Here is a 20,078-nt window from a genome sequence, read left to right on the forward strand (position 1 = left end):
TCAAAGAAATTAATTTCATGGGAGTTCCACCGTGCAACAACACTATATGATGGGAAAAGAAATATATGCAAGCAAATAATTTCAAAAAATAGTTTAAAGATTTCACCAATAATTCAATTAAAAAACAAGGCATCCTTTAAATTAAGAAACAGTATCTTTTTTTCATAATTAATGTATATACAAAATTGCAAGTTCCATACGCCCAATCAACTGGTTCAGCTCTGAGTAGCATCAAATACAAGTATTACTTTAAATATCTCTGCTTGATTTGAAAGCTGTCTGCTTCCACAAATTATTTCAATTTCATTCGATACAAATAATTTTTTATGTTAAAATAAATCATAAAAACTAAAAGGCATCAAATGAGCAATGATATTAATATAATAAAGGAAAAAACATTTCATTGGCAGCAAAATTTAATACTTGTATGAACCAACAGATTGGCATCTCCAACCAGTTCTCTGGATTGATTCATTATTTCTGTCGGCATGAGAACCATGAACCCAAATCTGAAAAATAGATTACTCATTTAATCATTATATACAATGGGGCAACAGAAAGAAAAGAGCCTAATAGACACTACCTTAAAATCACCACCATAAGATGATGTGACAGCCATGTTGTGTCCAGGGCGAAATGCAAGAGATGAAACTTGAGCATCACTACATCAGAAAGTAAAGAAAATATAAAAAGGTGGTTTATTTTATCTGTTAGAGTGGAAGGTGTAAAGGGTTAAAGAAGTGCAAAGAAAACATTAGTCAAGTAGTGAAAATCTTATAATTTGTCCTGGAGCTCCGAAGGATAAGATTCATGTAACTGATTCCAAACAGTTGGGACAAACATGGGATGGTAGTAATGATAACGGCAGCAGTAACAAAGAACCAAGAATTATTAAGCAGCAGAGAACAACTTGGCAACCAATCACTCAAAGAAGAGCTAAGCCAGCCCACAACCATATGGATCACTCAAGGATAAGCAACGTCAGCCCATAACCATATAGACCAGAAATGAAGTTTCAATATAAAATTGATCAACATTTAACTAATTCAAGATTGTCAACTTGAAGAATTTCTCTAAAATGAGTAATGGTAACAATCAAACTTATCACTCTTTTCCAACAATCAAAAGGTTCAATATGCTGGAATAAGATATGATCTGATCATTCAAGGATGCTTTTCATATTGCAAAAGAAATGCGTGAATGTGCGGATATAATAACCAAATCATAAGCACCAAAACTATATAGAAATTAAAAACCAATGAAACTTCTGTTACATAAAACTAAAGTATCTAGAAAATTGAAAAGGAAATATGTTTGTCTCACTGATATGAAAGACCACATTGGTGTGCCAAATTAAATACTTCTCCAATTGACATCATAGAAAATTAAAAGATTGATGGTCCCTATTCGCAAAGTTATGAAAGATTTATAGAATAAATAAACAAAAAAATAAAGAACAATAGATGAAGCTCTGTTTGTAGTCTTCTTACCTGTGAGGCTCATATATGACAGTGGATAATAAGTACTCTGCCACTAGGGAACCACGAGTCCAGTATTTTAGACAAACCAAACCCCCGAATTTTTCTTCAGGAATTGTCACATCAATGGTAGCCATTAAGGAGCCATCAAGAGAAATGGCTACAAGAGCCACATATAGCTGCAACCATCGAAGTACAAGTACATCCACGAAGAGTTAGCCAAAAATTCAAAGATCTAATTCATCATCTACAAGAATTATGATAGCTATCTATGTTGTAATGCAAAAGTAATTACATGCTTAAAACAAATTATGACAGCAACCAAGCAGATTTTAAGATTGACTCTCTCAAAATGCATCCCCAAGACATTATTTAAATAGGTGCAAATTTGTGATCTCGCTCTATTGAAACACAAACTACACACCAATCCTAGCATGGTAGTTTAGCATGAATCTCAGAAATTATTGAGCTTTAAACTAAATTAAATCTCTATCTTGTCCCAGACAATCCATGACTGATTACTCCAGCAATAGAAACATGTAATTGAATACCCCACAACTGCCACAAAGAGAGCCTGTGGGAGTTATGACACGTGCATTTCCAGTTTCCAGCAAATAGGAACCAATTGTGGTACTTTCTAGCTTATATCCCTGCCTTCTATGTGGCTGGCTAATCAGAATCAAAATGGATATTTTTGTACCCCATAACTGAGTTGTATCAAATATACTTGTTTCTAGTTAATGGAACCCAACAGTAACAGTGATATTTACAGAGCTAATTCCTGGAAGCAATAATGTCTTAGCAAAAAATGACCCAAAGAATCCATAAAAATGCAACTCCAATCAAGCTGTTTACAGAAATTTGGCAGTTGGTACAAATAATGCATTCTTTCCAAATGTCAAACTACAAATTAGAATTGCTTCTAAACTAACAGCCTACTAATGCATGGACGATTGACTCAAAGAGCTACGGATACAACAGAACAAAAGTTAAGGTAATAGTCATAACAGATACAGCACCGCAAATATATCTTGATTAGTTAATGGCGTACCATAACGTCATCTGCAGGTTGAAAATTTCTTTTGCACACTTGGACCTAAGCAATAAAATAAATATCATGAGAACTTGCTTTTTCTTAAAAGGAAAAAAGAGATGTCAAGCTCTAGATGATAATATCAGAATGCAAAAATAGAGCCATCACCTCTGAAACCTCATGGTTGTCAAACAAGCTATAGAATTGTACACAATAATCTTCAGTGGAAACAGCAACTAATCCAGTTGTCTGCTCAAATGCAACTTGTGTGCAGGATCCTTCATGTTTGAGAGGAAACGAAAAAGGAGGCTGAAGATATACTAGAATATATCAACATACGAAAGTTTATCCAGGAAAGGTTTTCAGTAAAACTAAGCCAACAAAGCATTGATGTCTAAACCATATGGTATGACAAACCTTGATTCCCGATATGGATTTTGAGATATCCATTGTAGGCATTTTTAGCAGATGAATGTGATTATCTGAACAAGATACCTGGAAAAAAATATGAATTAACATTGGCTTCCAAATTTCAATTAAATCAAAACATCAAAAGCAGTACAAAGCAATAAAAAGTAGTGTGACAAGTAGAACTATAGAGGTTTATCAATTCTGTATAGGATCATCAGTTGCCAATAATATGCAAAATGCCTGTAGATTTACTAAACAGGACCTCCTTATTAAACATATAATAAAAAATGGAAAAAAACCTCATTTTCAATGAAAAAAATAATGTAATGATATATAAGAAGTCTCCTTAGTTAAGTTGGACATCCTCTTTTGAGTAGGACTTCCTCTTTGATTCCCACGTGATTGAGAACCAGGAATCCTAATTAAAGTGTTTTGGTATTTTAGTCAGATTGAGCCTCACTTTGACTTCAACAACTCTAAATATATAGTGCCTAGCACAAACTTCATCAGATTATGTACTCATCTATGCAAACCATATTTTTAATCAGTCTTCATCAGATTATGTACTCATCGATCCGTGCCATCGAGGAATGACTAAATCATGAGAAAATACAATCAGGGGAGGGGGAAAATTGATGCAGTATGAATCCGGCAAAATGGCTAGTTCGGAAAATAATCAAAAATAAACAAAATCTTATTCTAGAGGGATGGAAGAAATTTTACCTTTCTTTCTTCCGTTCCTCCTACTCTCGAATCTGCTCTGCGAGGAAGGAACTAAGATCGAAGGGTTCAGAGGAGTTGAGGAGCCGTGAGAAGATTAGGAAGGGTAAGCTGACTTTGATTTTTTTTTTTTTTTTTTTTTTTTGAGCAGACGACATTTCAAGAAATAATAATAGCATCGAATGCACATTTCATCTCATCCATGTGCCATAACACCACAGGAAGAAGCCAGAAACTGCACTCGTTTATATAATTAGACCACATGTAACACACTGCCATAAGATCATTAAGTAGGATTTTTTAACATGCTTATACAAACTTCAAACTGTTCATTTGGCATGGAAACAGCTGCTGACTCTGATTCTATTCTTCTTTTTTATCAGATTGTGTAGCAGAATTTTTATGAGGTTCCACAAGAGACTCTGTACCTGCATTTAAACCATCAACATTTTTTGAAGCAGGCTTGTATGGACAAGCAGCTGGCACCCTTGCAGGCTTTCTGTATTCCCAGCCGAAAAGCCTGTAGATCTTACCGACGATGAGATCGAAGAGCAGAGGCAAGGCGTTAACGACGGGGATCAAGAACAAAGGCAACAGGCACGCAATACAGACCATCCTGGCGATTGTTCCGCTCGGCGTCTACACTCCGCTGGATCTGCGTCGAGGGCTCGAGAGATTTGAGAAAGGATAAGCTGACTTTGATTGAGGAGATGGGGAAATGCGAGATTAGGGATCTCGACTTGGAGGAGTTGGGCCGGCGTGAGGAGTTTTGCGTGAGGAGTTTGGGTCGAGATTAGGGTTCAGAGGAGATCACGCGGCAAGGAGAGGAGAAGGCGCTCGTGGAGAGGAGAAGGCGCTCGTGGAGAGGAGTGGAGAGGAGAAGGCACTCGTGGAGAGGAGAAGGAGAGGAGAAGGCACTCGTGGAGAGGAGTGGAGAGGAGAACTCGTGGAGAGGAGTGGTGAGGAGAAGGCGCGCGCGCGTTGAGGGTTTAGAGTTTAGCAAAGCGAGGGCTGCGAATTTATTTTAAGTGAGTTTAGGGGAAACATACACAACACTTTAAAAAACGTTTTTTAAAAAAATGTTGTCTTTGACCATAAACAACAACACTAAAGACAACACTTCATTAAAAATCGTTGTCTTTAGTAAAAAGTAAATACCATAGACAACGCTTTTCACTAAAAGCGTTGTAAAACAAAGAACGACAACGTTTTTATTAAAAAGCGTTGTCTATTGGGTGTTGTTGAATGCAAAAATTCTTGTAGTGTTGGTCAAACCAGTCAACCTTGACCTAAGGGATATTGCACCAACAATCTCCACCTTTTTGATGTTTGACAATACCTTTAAGTTTGGACCATTCTGAGTTAAGCTAATCCCATGGCCTTAACTCCATTCATGCCAAAGTATGAATGTTGGTCCCCTTCATTCTCCCCCTATGACCTCCCCTATAGGTAATGAAGGCCTAACTTAAACCACACATTCTCCCCCTATTGGCACACATCAACCCATCTTTGATCACACATCAACCCGTGCCTCAATTTTGGGCACACTTCAACAAATGCCCCATTGTTGAAAAACTCTCCCCCTGAAGAGTTGCTCATCGTTGTTCACAACTTCACTCGTTGTGACCAACACGATAATGAAGGACCCATTCCCTTCATTCTCAAATAATGCTCGCTCTGGAGCATTAACATGGTCTCATGACCCAAATGAAGGTCCCATACCCTTTATTTATCCTTAACCCTACATTCTTCCTCAATGTAGGCAAATGCCCATCCTTGAGCATTATCCACTTAACGGAAGGTTAACCACCTTCCAAGGTTCATGAAAAATAATTTTCATGCCTTTAAAGAGTCCCTCCCCCTAAAGATATGGTGGTAACTTCTGTCATTGCACCAACAATGACTTGGAATCCCTAATCCTTTAGGAAACCCAAATTTAGAAGCTTTGAGGTTCAAATATTCAAAATTTGAAACAAACCTCAACCTAAACTTCAACTTAGCCTTTCTTAACCAATCCATCATTGTTTTCCACACGAAAACACTCTTTTTATGTATACAGATATATTTTGAGGGGTTAGGAATGGTTACCTAGACTAAAATAGGTTCAAAATGCTGAAAATAAGCTTTCCCAGCCAAAATCAGCATCTTCAATCGATTGGAGTTGGGTTCCAATCGATTGAACCTTGCTGAATCGATCCACTGATCGATTCAGTCTTCTTGGATCGATCGGCTGATCGATCCAGCGAGCTTCTGCTCGCGAGAAATGCCTTCTCAATCGATCGGCTGATCGATTGAGGCACTCCAATCGATCCACTGATCGATTGGAGGCCTGAAATTGCTGAAATTCCATTTCAGCCAATTTCAGAAACCCCTAGAAAATTCTATCATACTGTGTTACTTCATGATTACGGAGGTTATGTGAGGTTGTATATAAAGGAAGAGTCCTCTCTGTTAGTGAAGGTACGTTCTCTGAACATCTATAACATACTCTCGCATCCATTCACCACTGTTCTTCATTCACTTGTTCGGACTTGTACTGACTTGAGCGTGGAGGGCCTTCGCCTGACTCTCCTCCTTATTTCTAGACGTTGGCGTTTTGTTTGCTCACGTCTCCATGTGCATAGAGTTGAAGGGAAGCTTTTGGTGGATTAAGAGATCTAAGAGTAAACTATCACGCCACCATGTCCAGCATATTATCTTTGTAATTTTCGTACAAGATCAATAATAATAAATATCAAAATAATCACTTTTTCGATCAGAAAATAATTTATTTTTTATTTATGAAAAATATTATATTATTGTCTAACGTGGAGGCGGGGTAATTTAATTTGTTTGTTTTTCAAAATATATTTGTTGAAAAAAATGTTTGCCATTATTCTATTATGCTAAATTAATGTTTAAAGGTACATATATAATTAAGAGAATTAGTCGAACAAATATGACTTGATTTTATATCATTTTGATTTCTCTATGTCCATTAGTAGATTTTGACAAAAATTAGTTAATGGACCTAGAAAGCTAATGATATGAAACTAAATCTTATATATTCATTAATTTCCATGATTATATATATGCCCTCAAATATCAATTTGACATAATATATTAAGAGTAATAAATTTTTAAACACAAATCAAATCTTTAATTTAAAAAAAAGGTTTTAATGGATTGCTATACATTTTGGCCCTCGTTTAAATTTGATTTTGTAATCCAGGACAGTAAATTTAATCAGTAATTTAATTGCTAAATTGCAGTAATCAATTAAAATTATTTTTTTAAAAAAATAATTAAAATTTTAATTCATATTTAAAAAATTATTACTCTAAATATATTATATCAAATTAATATTAGAAGACATATATATAATTAGAAGAACTGGATGAACACATATGACTTGGTTCCATGTCATTCCAAACTTTGTATGTCCATCAGCCAATTTTAGACCTAGACAAATAGGAATAATATAGAACCAATTCTTATGTGCTTGATTAATTTTCTTGATTATATATATACTCTTAAACATGGTACAATATACTGAGAGCATTAATTTTATAAATACAAATGTATCTAAAAAATTTAATTTATCTTAAAAAAATCACTCCAATTAATATATTGAGTCAATCGATATTTGAGAGAATGAACATCATCAGGATAGAATCTGATTTCATATGTTATTTCAAATTCTCTAGGTCTATTAATCGAATTTATTAGAAAATTGATCAAAATCTACTAATTGACATACATAGCTCGGAATGATATGAAATTAGATCTTATATGTTTATCTAGTTCTCTTGATTATATACATACTCTTAAATATCAATTTGATATAGTATATTAAGAGCATTATTTTTTAAATACGATTCAAAATATTAATCGTTTAAGAAAAAAATTAATCAAGGACTACTGTAGTAATCAATTAAAAATACTATTCATGATTACATAAGCAACTTTAATCGATTGCTATAGGGTGGCAATCAATTAAATTTTTTTTTAACTATTAAAAATGTATTTCATGTTTAAAAATTAATGTTATCAAAATATTATATCAAATTAATGTTTAAAGGTATGAATATAATCAGGAGAACACGACAAACAATAAAACTCAATTTCATATTATTCTAATCTCTCGTACATCAGTTAATTTAGATCAAAATTGACTAATGAAGCTAGAAAGTTTGGAATGACATAGAATCAAATATTATATTAGTCTAATTTTCATAGTTATATATATATACCCTCAAATATCAATTTAATATAATATATTAAGAATAATATTTTTTAAACCTAATCAAATTTTTAATCATTGTTTAAAAACAATTTAATCAATTGCTACAGTATAGGAATAGATTAAATTTGTTTATGTAATCATGAACCATAAATTTAATCAATTGCTACATTATTAAAACTCCTGTTTTGAAACCTGATTCATGTTCAAAAAATTAATATTAATATATTATGTTAAATTGATATTTGAGAATATAGATATAATCAGGAGACATAGGACTTGATTTCACGGTAGGGTCAAAATCATTGATGGATATAAAAAATTTGAAATGATATGAAATCAAATTTTATATATATATATATATATATGCCTCATGATTATATCCATATTCTCATATATATTAATTTAACATCAGTGAGTTTTTTAGTGATTTTTTGAATAGTTTTTTTTTAAAAAAATGTAGTCAACAGAAAAAACTGAATCAGTATTAATAGTTTTGGGAAAATATGAAGGGGTAAAATAGATATTGGATATGATTTGATAATTTCGGAAGTAGAGTATTTAATTTGAGTATTTCTGAAAAAAAAAAAATCGGTAAAAGTTGTATTCTAATTCAATAGCACACAGAATTATCATATAATATAAAATATTTAAAGTTATGGTCAATACTCCTCTAAGATTAACATTGGGCACCTAAACATCAATGTTAACTTAAAAATATCATCGATTAATTAAAATTAATATATTTTATAATATAAAATATTCATTTTTGGCTTTGAAAATAAATTTAGTTTTTGACTTTTCATCCGGCATGATCCTTATCATTAATATAAGCCTACGACTTATGCCCAAGTTCAATTATTGACTTTTCAGGAAAAAAAAAAAAAAAAAAAAAGTAACATCAGCTGTCCCTTAAAATCGATCCCATAAATATGAAGGAAAATAAATATAGATATAGAAAATGTATGACCAAAACGTTAATCCTAAATAATAATATCTTAAAGATCGAATCTTAGATCTTTCGATCACGAAACTATCCCTCCTTAGTTGTTACTTCCTGGATTAATTATCGACTTTTCGGCCCCATATCATGGTATTATATATTATATATTATATATTATTTTAAATACATTATTACGTTGATTTTTATTTTATTTTTTTATGGAATTGATTTATAATTATTTTCGATCGGCTTTTATCTTATCTTCTTTATAATCCGTCTCACTCATTTCCTTGATTAATGTGTTTACTTGGACATTTCTGCTTCTCGTTTTTGGGCGGGTTCTTCTATCTTCTCCATTTCTCCGCTCCCTGCCTTCTCCTTCTTGGCGTCACAGGTGTAGTTAATTTAGTATTCGAGTAGCATAGTTGTTTCATTCTCCTTCTCTGGAACTTGTGTTTCCTCTTTCCTATCAGAATCCTACTTAATACTTTCGAGAATTGCCCAAAAAGTGTACACAGTTGAGAATTGACTAAAAGACGCACGATACTTTTATAATTATCAAAGAGCACACTAATTTATATAATTTCCATTCTATTCTCCTGCCAAACATAATTTTTTATTCTCGTTTCTCTCTCATTTGCATGAAACTTTCCTATCTTTCTTCTCTTTCCTCATATTAAAGTTTTTTTTTCTTCCTCCTTTATATGTCACTGGGACATCTCTGGAGAGCCCAAAATAAGTAATGAAGAACATCTTCAAACTTTTTTCACCAAACTTGAAATGGATACAATCTAAACTCTTTAGTTTGATCAGTGAATTTTGACCTAACCTACCTAGACTATTTGGATTTCTGTAAATTTACACTCACCCGGTAGAATTGAGTGAAAGAAAGATAGATATAATGCTAAACCTTAGTTTTGATCGAGGAACATTGTGGGCATGATGTAAGGAGACTAGGACCCCCCACACCAAGCCCATGTTGGGTCTAGTCTCCCTACACCAGGCTCATGTTGGGGCTTGATATGCTCTCAGATTAGATCCAATGTGGTCCTGGTCTCTAGGAGACCAAATATAAGTATTCTAGCTAAAAGTTAACATAATACTGAACTCAAAATAAGTAACGGATGATAACTTTGGACTCCTTGTAACCTCATAAACTCATAGGACCAGAAATGAATGTAATTTGTACTTTCTAGATCGATCAATAGATTTTGACCGAAATCTACTTATGAACCTAAACTATTTGGATTTTTGCAAATTTACACTCATCCGGTAAAGTTGAGTGAGAGAAAATAGATATGGTGTCAAATTTTGATTCTAATCAAGGAACACTAAGTGTATGGTGTAGCGTAGAGCCGATCCTTGTTGTTTAAAAGGCTTTGGGCGAAATTATAAATTATGCCCCAATTTTATCTTCCGAGCACTACTTCTTAATTTCAAAAAAAAACTTTTACATTATCCATCATAAAATATATTCAAAATTTAATATTACAACCTACACCAAACGAATCAAAATTTAATATTACAAAATAAATCTATAATAAATGTTAGATATGTGATGCCCGTTCCTTACATTAAAGCTCTCTTATCCTTCATCCTTAACCTTTTACCTTAGAGTGTCCCCAACACCAAGAGTAAATTCTTCAAGAAGCAAACCTTTCTCTCTAAAACAAATCTAATATCCTACATCCTCCAAAACACCTCAACGTGTTCTCTAAGCTCCAGTGAATAGAATGTCCAAACCATATCAATTTCAAATCAATATCCCTTGCAAACCATAAAGCAAGATTTACTGGTGTGCAAAATTGGAAAATAAGGTTATTTATGGCCTTAAATCACACATGAGTTTATTAGGCCTAGGCGCATAATTAATAGGCACATTAGAATTATTGGGCTAGGAAGTTAACAACAGGTAAAATAGCACACTGATTTATTTTTCATTAACATGATAAGTTATTTTAATATCAATTATCTATACATAATCTTATTCTCTTCTAAACCTCTATGCAAGGTACTATTATGATACCTTAATTTAGTCTCAATACGATGAATTAAGAAATAAAGAGAGTTTTTGAACTTAGACAAGTGAACTAAAGTTAACTTGTGTACAAGAATTTGTTATTAATAGTTGAGTTTAAAAATTTATTTCTCATCTAAATCGAGTGTGTCAATTGGTACCAAGAGAGGTGAAATATTAAATAGGGTTCATAAAGTTTAGATGAGTGGTTTGAGTTTAAGCATTCGGGTCTATGGTTACACCTGAAAATAGTGATATGATTTTGTAATAATTATATTAGAAATAAACTTTTAATTATATTAATTAAACTTTTATAATTTTTTAAATTTAATTAATTCAACTTATTTAACTATAGAATTAATTAGTGGTTAAATTAATGCTTATACAAATGATAGGGGTTAGACACTTTCTTTATTATATATTAAGATTTGAATCAAACTTCAACCTTTCATTGGGGCCTGGGTTATGGCATTACTTCCCATTTACTCAAGGGAAAATGAAACAAAGCTAAGGTATGAAATAGGAATTAAGTGGGTCAACTACTCTAAACCTATGATGAAATATAAAAAGAACTCTACTTATGAAATCATTAGGAAGTAATACAGAATAAATTGATATTAAACTTTGCAATATTATTGAAAACAAAATAGTTTATAGACAAATGTCTATGAGAACCTATGAAAAGACATTTGCAATCAGAAATGACAACTAGAGATCTTTGTTCCAAAATATATATATATATATATATATATATATATATATATATATATATATATATATATATATATATATATATATATATGATCCTGTTCAAGCGTTGAGTTGATGAAAATTGGGGATGTGGTGTTCTCTGCTACCTTTGGGTGATCTCCGCTATGACGTGGGCTTCCGATGAACCTGTAACAAAAGCCGAGTCGGGAAGGGGTTCCCGGCGACGACCCTCCGACGCTCAAGTCAGGCAACGGCGAGATGAAGTAGAGGCAAAATGGCGAGACTGTGGCTACAGTAGATGAGAAAAAACCATACCTCCGTCGAAGTCTGGAGGTCCTTATATAGGGCCCCGGAGAGGCGCATGCACGCTTCCTGAGGTGTGCACGCTTCCCAAAGCATACCTCGGAATGACTGTGTCAGAAAAGCATGTCTGACGCCATACCGCAACTGCCCGAGCATATCTCTGCCATGACAGTAGAAACTTCCCCTGTACGATCCTCGGTACGGCCCGACCGTCGACCATGCTGCTTGTCGGCGGCAGGTGTCTCGAGAATGATATCACTAGCCACCCCCTTTTGTCCTCTTCTAAGCCTTTTGTCTTTTACTGGGCCGGACGGAATGATCGCTCGGACTCCCGGGCGCTCGGGTGTGCATGTGCATCGGACCGGGCGAAAAGGCCGCTCGGCCACATACTCAGACAGCGGTACAAGCTAGTCGTTCTGCAGTTTGGCCGAGCGGATTGGCCACTCGGCACAGCGGTTCCTCTATAAGGGAACTTGTGAGCGTCGGAAGCTAGACACGCGGTCGAGCTATCTTCGCGCCGACCCGGGATCTACTTCGGTCAGTCGGCCAGGCGACTTCCTCCCCGCTCAGCCGGAACTTTGACTCTCCCATGTCGTTGACCCCTTCCTATGTGGGCCCCAGATCCTTATCGCCGGATCAATATACTCTCCCATGTCGTTGACCCCTTCCTATGTGGACCCCAGATCCTTATCGCCGGATCAAAAAAAAAAAAAAAATATATATATATATATATATATATATATTACTATGAACATATTTTCTTATAATATAAAGTTTAACATCTTAAATTATATATATATATATATATATATATATATACGGTTTTGATATCCTGCGCGTCGCACAGTGCGTGACTGTGCGCGTGCGCAGGATATCAGTGATTTTAATTTGTTTTTTATTTTTTTTTTAATTTTTGAATTAAAAAAATAATTAAAAAAAATTTTAAAAATTTTATTTCTAGGGTTCAGGCTTTGGGTATAGTGTTAAAGCTATTTTTTTTTTTTAGATTTTACCTTTGGGGTTTAGGCTTTCCAATTAGGTTATAGTGTTTGGTTTTAAAAAAAAATTAAAATAAAATTAATTTAAGTTTTTATTGAGTATTGTAATATGTTAAGGGGATATATTAAGGTATTAAAAATTTATATAAGGAAATGTTAAATTTTTTAATTGATTTTTTAAATTTAAAATATTAAAAAAATCAAAAAAAAAAAAACTGACCGATCTCCTGCGCGCGCGCACAGTCGCGCAGGAGATCAAAACTCTATATATATATATATATATATATATATATATATTACTATGAACACATTTTCTTATAATATAAAGTTTAACATCTTAAATTAGCTAAGACAAGTTAGTGGCAAATCTTTTAAAAAACAAGGAGATGAAGTCGACCTATAAGGCTCTACCGTGATTGTTCAAGCTCCTAGCAAGTCATTACTGTCTCCATTGCATAAACACGGGCATGCTGTTAGTGTGTGTACTTATGTGCCAAGACATTCCTTATGTATTTTGTGGATAATTATTTAATAAAGCAAGAATTTATCATTAATTATTTACTTTTCTGTACGTATATGATTAATGATAAAGTCCCACAGATTAATGGGTATATTAATCTGAAAACAGTCTTTGATCGGATAGATATCTAGAGGGGACATGGATATCTAGATCAACGCTAAGTATGATTAGGTCGAGATAGACCGGAGGGATGGATATCCAAGTTGTACTTGGAGGTGCCTTGAGTTTAGAGGTACACTAGACACGACCCGCTCAAGAGGAGACCACATATTAAGCATCATTGGTTATTCCTCTTATAAACGAGTGTAACTAATCTTTTGACTTGAGACCTTCATTTATTCTATGCGTGGAGTTATGTGCTTTGACGCCGTTAAAAGCAGTCTTTAATCAGATTGTGATTAATACGATAGTTGGGTGTATGACAAAACATAGAGAGAATAGTGTTGAGTCAATAGAGGATTCATCGCTCTCTTGGATTAGGAGTTAACATCCTGGCCGCTTGATAGAGATATTAGTGACTCAAAATCCATGGTCATGGGAGGAATGATTTATCATTCAAGAGGAGTCTATTATATCTTGGAAATCAAGTAAAACAATTAATTTGGTAATGATGCATAATGTATCGAATTAATTGGGATGTAGGCTTTAGATGAAGAGATTGAATTACACAGTAATCGGTTCATAGTGGTTTACAGTTTATGACTGATATTAATTTTATCGCGTTGGGTGGCTAAAAACTATTGCTAGACGGTTACCTTAGTCTGTGTATGAATTTACACTGCCTTCGTGTATAAAACCTAGAGGGTCGCACGCATAACACGTAGACATGAACAATGGTATCGGAAGCTAGTCGAGATCAAGATCAAATATGGATTTATTTGATATAAAGAAGAGAGAATTCGAATAGCCATAATCATGATGATTAATGGAGAATTCGAAGAGTCATCATAATGATAATTAATGAAGAATTTGAAGAGTTATCATAATGAAGGTTATAAATGAAGAATTTATGGAGCCTATAACTCTTCATCTTCCTTATTAATGAAGATAATAAATGATGAATTAATTGAAAGTTTAACTCTTCGTATTCCTTGGAAGCTATAAATAGTCATCCTCGGGAAGATTCAAGATAAGGAATTCATTCTCTCCGTTTCTCCTTCATCAACTTCGTCTTCCACCGGAAGAGATCGGTAGTGCTTCCAAGACTTTGTCGATCCAAGTGGCTAGCACCTAACGGATCGTGTCAAGTTCGTGATCTAGTGCGCGTGGATACCGCTAGAGGAGTCACACGTGGGGCTCTTATCTGTCTTATTTGTCCGTGATATTATTCACACCTATCGAGGTCTCAAGGTATGTTTTATATAATTTTGTGCAAAACTATATGTACCACGAAAGATCCATGATTCATTATATGTCTTCCGCTGCGCTCCAAACCCAACACATGCTGCATTGCTACTGTAGTTGTTCTTTGAAGGAACAAAGTAGCAAGACATATTGTGTCTAAAAAAAATATAAAAGCCTGGTATAACTATAGAATATTCTTGTGTTCGTTCTAGCAAGCTCTTTTGCTTGTCGTTTTCAGTAAGGCAAAGAATGCAGAGCAAAATCTGAAGAAAATAATTAGTCGCATCTATCTAATATCTTTGATACTCAGCCAATTTGTGCAGAAATAAACCATGATTAAAATGAAAAGCATGAGCATTTACCGACAAGGGAGTTTCATCACGGGGAGGGAGGGCAAGGCACAGCGGAGAACATGAAGAAGGGAAGAGAGAGCCAGAGAGTGCTCGTCTCGCCAATGGAGGGTACCTTTGAGAGAGGGCTTGTAGTCGTCACAGCGAGGGAGGACTTCGGGCCTTCGACGAGGAGAATCGTGAGTGTGAGTCAGCGAGAGAGCTAGGGCTTCGACGAGGAAATGAGAAAAAAAATACATAATTTTAGATAGAATAATATATATATATATATATATATATATATATATATATATATATAAAGATTTAAAAATGGGTCCTTGTATGTTTACGCCTTGTGCAAGGGCCCTAGTAGCCCAAGGCTAGCTCTGGTATAGGGAGATTAGTTCCCTCGGGACAGTGTGGTAGTTAAGATATGGGGTATTGTCACATGAGATTTTAAGGTCGAAAATCGGCGTGTCCGAGCATGTCTTCCCCCATGTCTTGGCCACCTGCACTAATGGCTAGTAGCCACCCGTGATTTACCTCCTTCGTGTTGATCTAGCGACGAGTTGGTGGGGGCACCGGGGGCGAGCGAATCACCTTTGCCACATGGTGTGGGGAGACTAGGATTCGTTGGACTTGATTTGAGAGCAAATAAGGCCCAACATGGGCCTAGTGTGGAGACATCATGACCACATTGGGCTTCATCTGCTCAGCACACCATGCACACAGTATTCCTTGATCGGAATCAAGATTTGACATCATATCTATCTTCCTCTCATTCAATTCTATCGAATGAGTACATGTTTATAGAAATCAAATAACTTAGATTCATTAGTGGATTTCGATCAAAATTCATTAATCGACCTTGAGAACTCAGATTGTATACATTTCAAATCATATGAGTTTCTAAGGTTGTAAGGACTCCAAAGATATCCTTCATTACTTATTTCAGACTCCCTATAGATGTTCCAGGATTAAACTTTCATGGGATAGATAAAAGCGGGGAAAAAAATTTAATTGGAGAAAAGAAAAGAGAGAAAACGTATAAACAAATGAGTAAGAAAAGAGAGTAAAAGATCAGGTCTAACTGGAGAAGTAGAACGGAAAAATCAGATAAATTAATAGTAATAATTATCAAAGTAATCAAAGTACGATGATACACCTTTTGTTTCATTCCTAACTAGGGGTAAAAATGAGTCAAGTCATTCGTAAGCGATTCGATCAAAACTCGACTTGAATCGGCTCATTTAATAATTGAGTCAATCTCAAGCCCATTTAATACTGACTCGATGGCTCATCAAGCTGATCTCGAGCTCATTTAATACTGACTTGATGGCTCATCGAGCTTGTTCGAGACAAACTAATTTAATATTCTAATATTTAAAATAGTTACTACTTTAGAACTAAATAATAAGTTGTGAAGTGGCAAAAAGGTGAATCGTTTGCCCCCAGCACCCCCGCTAGTCCGCTCCAAGACCAACATGAAAGAGGTAAATCACGGTAACTGGAGAAGCTAGTGCGCAGTGGGTAGAGACAGGGACCAAGGAATTACACCCTGATTACCCCGAGGTTCAAACCCACGCTATCAAGTGGCAAGCTTCCAAGCACTAACTGTAGGTGCAGCGGAGGCCGGCAAGAGGGGGGTGAATTGCTCCTGAAAAATTAAAACTATACCCTCCTCGGAATTTAACTCAAAGATAAAAGCAGCAGTAAAATAATAGCAACTAAATTAAGGAGACAGAAAATAAATCAGAAACAGAATTTAACCTGGTTAAAACCAAGAGAGTTGTTAATCCAGGGTGATGAAAACGCACTAATAAAAATCTCCTTCTCTGAAGGCGGAGAAGCCTTTTACACTTTTGGAAACTCACTAGTTGCTTAGGAATTGCTTACAGTATTGATTGCTTGAGTTGTTTTGAATTCCTAGCTCCAGGGGTCCTTTTATAGCCCCTGGAAATTCTATCTCGGAGGTCCAGGGCGCCTCCAACAGAGGTCCAAGGCGTCTCCAAGGGGTGAGTGGATAAAACTTTATCCGCAACGTAAACGGTCAGTTTTGACCTATTGAAGGCGCCTTCAACAAGGCTGAAGGCGCCTTCAAGCTGGAGGCGCTTCCAAGCCTGATGGAGGCGCCTCCAAGCTGGCAGCTAGAATTCCAGCTTGCTTCTTTGCTTCGCTTTGACTTCCGACGCTTCGATCTTTTGGGTGATTGCGGCCAACCGGAATAGGGCTCACCCGAACCCAATTCCCGGCCTTCTCCTCGAGCAGGCTTTCGTTCGGCTTCTCGTCCCTCGAACGCCGCGCACGTTCTTCTCGCTCCACCGGAGTACTCTTCCGCAGCTCTCTCGTCCTTTGGACGCACCGAGCCCGTCGGCTCCCTTCCCGTACCGTCCTTCTCGCTAGCTACGTCTTCCGCTCGACTTCCTGCGCTCCTAAGCTCCTGCACACTCAGACACAGGGATCAAACAAAGCAGGATCTAACCAATTTGGTTGATCACATCAAAACACCCACGGGGACCAACAATCTCCCCCTTTCTGATGGCATCAACCCAAGTTCAAGTTAGGGTAAAAATAGACAGAAAAGTAATTTTAAAAGAAAAATTACTAAACGCACATATTAAGCATTAGTTTGCAATAAATAAAATTGCAACTACAGAAAGAATATTTTTAATTTTAAAAAAATTTTCTCCCCTTAAATATGTACTTCTCTAAGCTTGTACCTTTCTCTCCCCCTTTGATCACAGCAAAAATGGGCTAATAAAAAAAAATTTTAGCATAGAAAAATTCTAAGTTAAGATGAAATTAGAAAAATAGAAATTTCAAAGATATTTCTAAGTAAAATGAAGTTTTTTTTTTTGAAAAAATTCTAAGAAAATTTCTAAGTAAAGAAAAAAAATTCTAACCACAATAATTTGTTTGGACTTTTCACAATAATTTCTAAGTAAAAAATTGATTTTTAGAAAAGAAATTCTAAGCAAAGCTTTCAACAAATATTTTTTTTTAAAAAAAATGAATTTCTAAGGAAATGTTTAAAAAATTTTCAAAGCATTGTTTAATTCCAATTTTAATGCTTTTATCAGAAAGTTAATTAAACATTTTTATTTCGATATTTCGGCTTCCAGGTCGTGGCGAGGCACTAGGCCTTCTTGGTTATTAGAGCAACAACCACTTCCTTAGACAAAGCTTCCATAAAGAAATTCAAAGTTTAATTTTATTACTGTAAGCTTTAAATGAATTAATTTAGCACATATTTCGGAACGCAATAGAGGTTCCTTCCTACAGGGTTATTCAAAAATTTCGGGGGTACATAGTTCTTTGGTACTCTTTTAAGTTGATCCTGATGGTTTCTAATATACCAATTCAATTTTCCATAAATTTTTAATTTTGAGTTTGGAAATTTATTTGTTTTTAAACATGCATCAGATTTCAATTTTTCAATTTCTAATTTTAATTTATCATTTTCTGATTTTATACTATCGTACATTTCAAGTGGATATGCTTTTGCTAATTTCATTTTCAATTCTTTATTTTCTTTTTCTAATTCGAATAAGTCTTTAGAAAGCGATTTAATAAAGCGAAAAAACTGAGTCGGAGTTAGATTTCGTACCTGACTTACCTGACTCGGTGAGGCTCCCCCTTCACTACAGCTTTCCTCTTCTAATGTTCCTCCCCCTTCATCGATACTCATCTTTGAGCTTGACTCTTCTTCCAGCTGATGGTTAGCTATTAGAGCTATCCCCGAGAATTCTTCGACGTCTGATTCGGAGGATGAGTCTGACCAAGTGGCCTTTAGGTTCTTGTGTTTGGAGGAATCTGATTTCTTGTACTTGGTCTTTGCCTTCTCCTTTTGCTTGCTCTTCAATTTCGGGCAGTCATCCTTGATGTGCCCTTGTTCGTTGCAGTTGTAGCAACGAGTCGTTCTTCTTTTTCTCTCATGCCTTTGCGATCTAAATTTGTTAGATTTAATTAAAAAATTTATTGAAGTGTCTTTCCAGTAGTGCCGCTTCTGATTCGTCGACCGAGGCTTCGGAGTCAGAACTGTTCATTTTTGCCTTTAAGGCAATGTTCTGACTGGTCTTCTCTACTCCATTAAGCTCTGAAACTCGAGATTCGTGAAGTTCAAAAGTGGAAAACAATTGTTCTAAAGTACTTACCTCGAGGTCCTTAGAGATGTAGTACGCATCTACTAAGGAGGCCCACTCTGGAGTTCTGGGGAAGGCGTTGAGCGCGTACCGGATAGAGTCCCGGTTCATTACCTCTTCTCCAAGATTGGTTAGTTGCGTGATCAGCTCTTTGATCCTTGCTTGGAGCTGCGCTACCTTCTCGCCTTGGTTCATCCGGAGGTTCGTCAACTGGTTCCGGAGGATGTCGCGCCTCGCTAGCTTCGCTTCGGAGGTACCTTCGTGGAGCTCCAGGAATTTTTCCCAGAGATCTTTCGCAGAGTCGTAGCTTCCGATCCGATTTACCTTCTGAGGTGGCAGAACGCTGAGTAGGTGGAACTCAGCCTTTCCGTTGGCGACGAAATCGACTTGCTCCTTCTTGCTCCATGTATTTTCTTCTTTATCTTTTGGCACTGCAAAATCATATTTCATTGTAATAAGAATATCAAAATCCGTTTTAAAAAATACCTCCATTTTTCGCTTCCATGTGGCGAAATCTCCGTCGAACTTTGGAGGATGAATATTTGCTCCGGTCATTGTCTTGATCGTTGTACTTTAGTCGCCGATTAGTCCTTCTGAGGCGGTTTGGCTCTGATACCAATTGTAGGTGCAGCGGAGGCCGGCAAGAGGGGGTGAATTGCTCCTGAAAAATTAAAACTATACCCTCCTCGGAATTTAACTCAAAAATAAAAGCAGCAGTAAAATAATAGCAACTAAATTAAGGAGACAAAAAATAAATCAGAAACAGAATTTAAACTGGTTACAACCAAGAGGGTTGTTAATCCAGGGCGATGAAAAGCGCATTAACAAAAATCTCCTTCTCTGAAGGCAAAGAAGTCTTTTACACTTTTGGAAACTCACTAGTTGCTTAGGAATTGCTTACAGTATT

The 20,078-nt window shown here is 35.6% G+C and overlaps 1 protein-coding gene across 1 annotated transcript; it reads right to left on the reverse strand.

Moving 5' to 3' along the window:
* Positions 1-416: 416 nt before the first annotated feature.
* Positions 417-3,009, reverse strand: LOC122015638. The gene is made up of 6 exons (XM_042572638.1): positions 2,929-3,009; positions 2,680-2,820; positions 2,530-2,574; positions 1,491-1,657; positions 584-662; positions 417-509 (listed from the first exon to the last, which is right to left on the reverse strand). Exons 1-6 carry the CDS (start codon positions 2,968-2,970, stop codon positions 417-419), a joined length of 567 nt encoding a protein of 188 aa, XP_042428572.1. The 5' UTR covers positions 2,971-3,009.
* Between the last annotated feature and the right edge of the window lie 17,069 nt (positions 3,010-20,078).

Source organism: Zingiber officinale, chromosome 8B (assembly GCF_018446385.1).
Source record: "Zingiber officinale cultivar Zhangliang chromosome 8B, Zo_v1.1, whole genome shotgun sequence".
Classification (NCBI taxonomy): domain Eukaryota; kingdom Viridiplantae; phylum Streptophyta; class Magnoliopsida; order Zingiberales; family Zingiberaceae; genus Zingiber; species Zingiber officinale.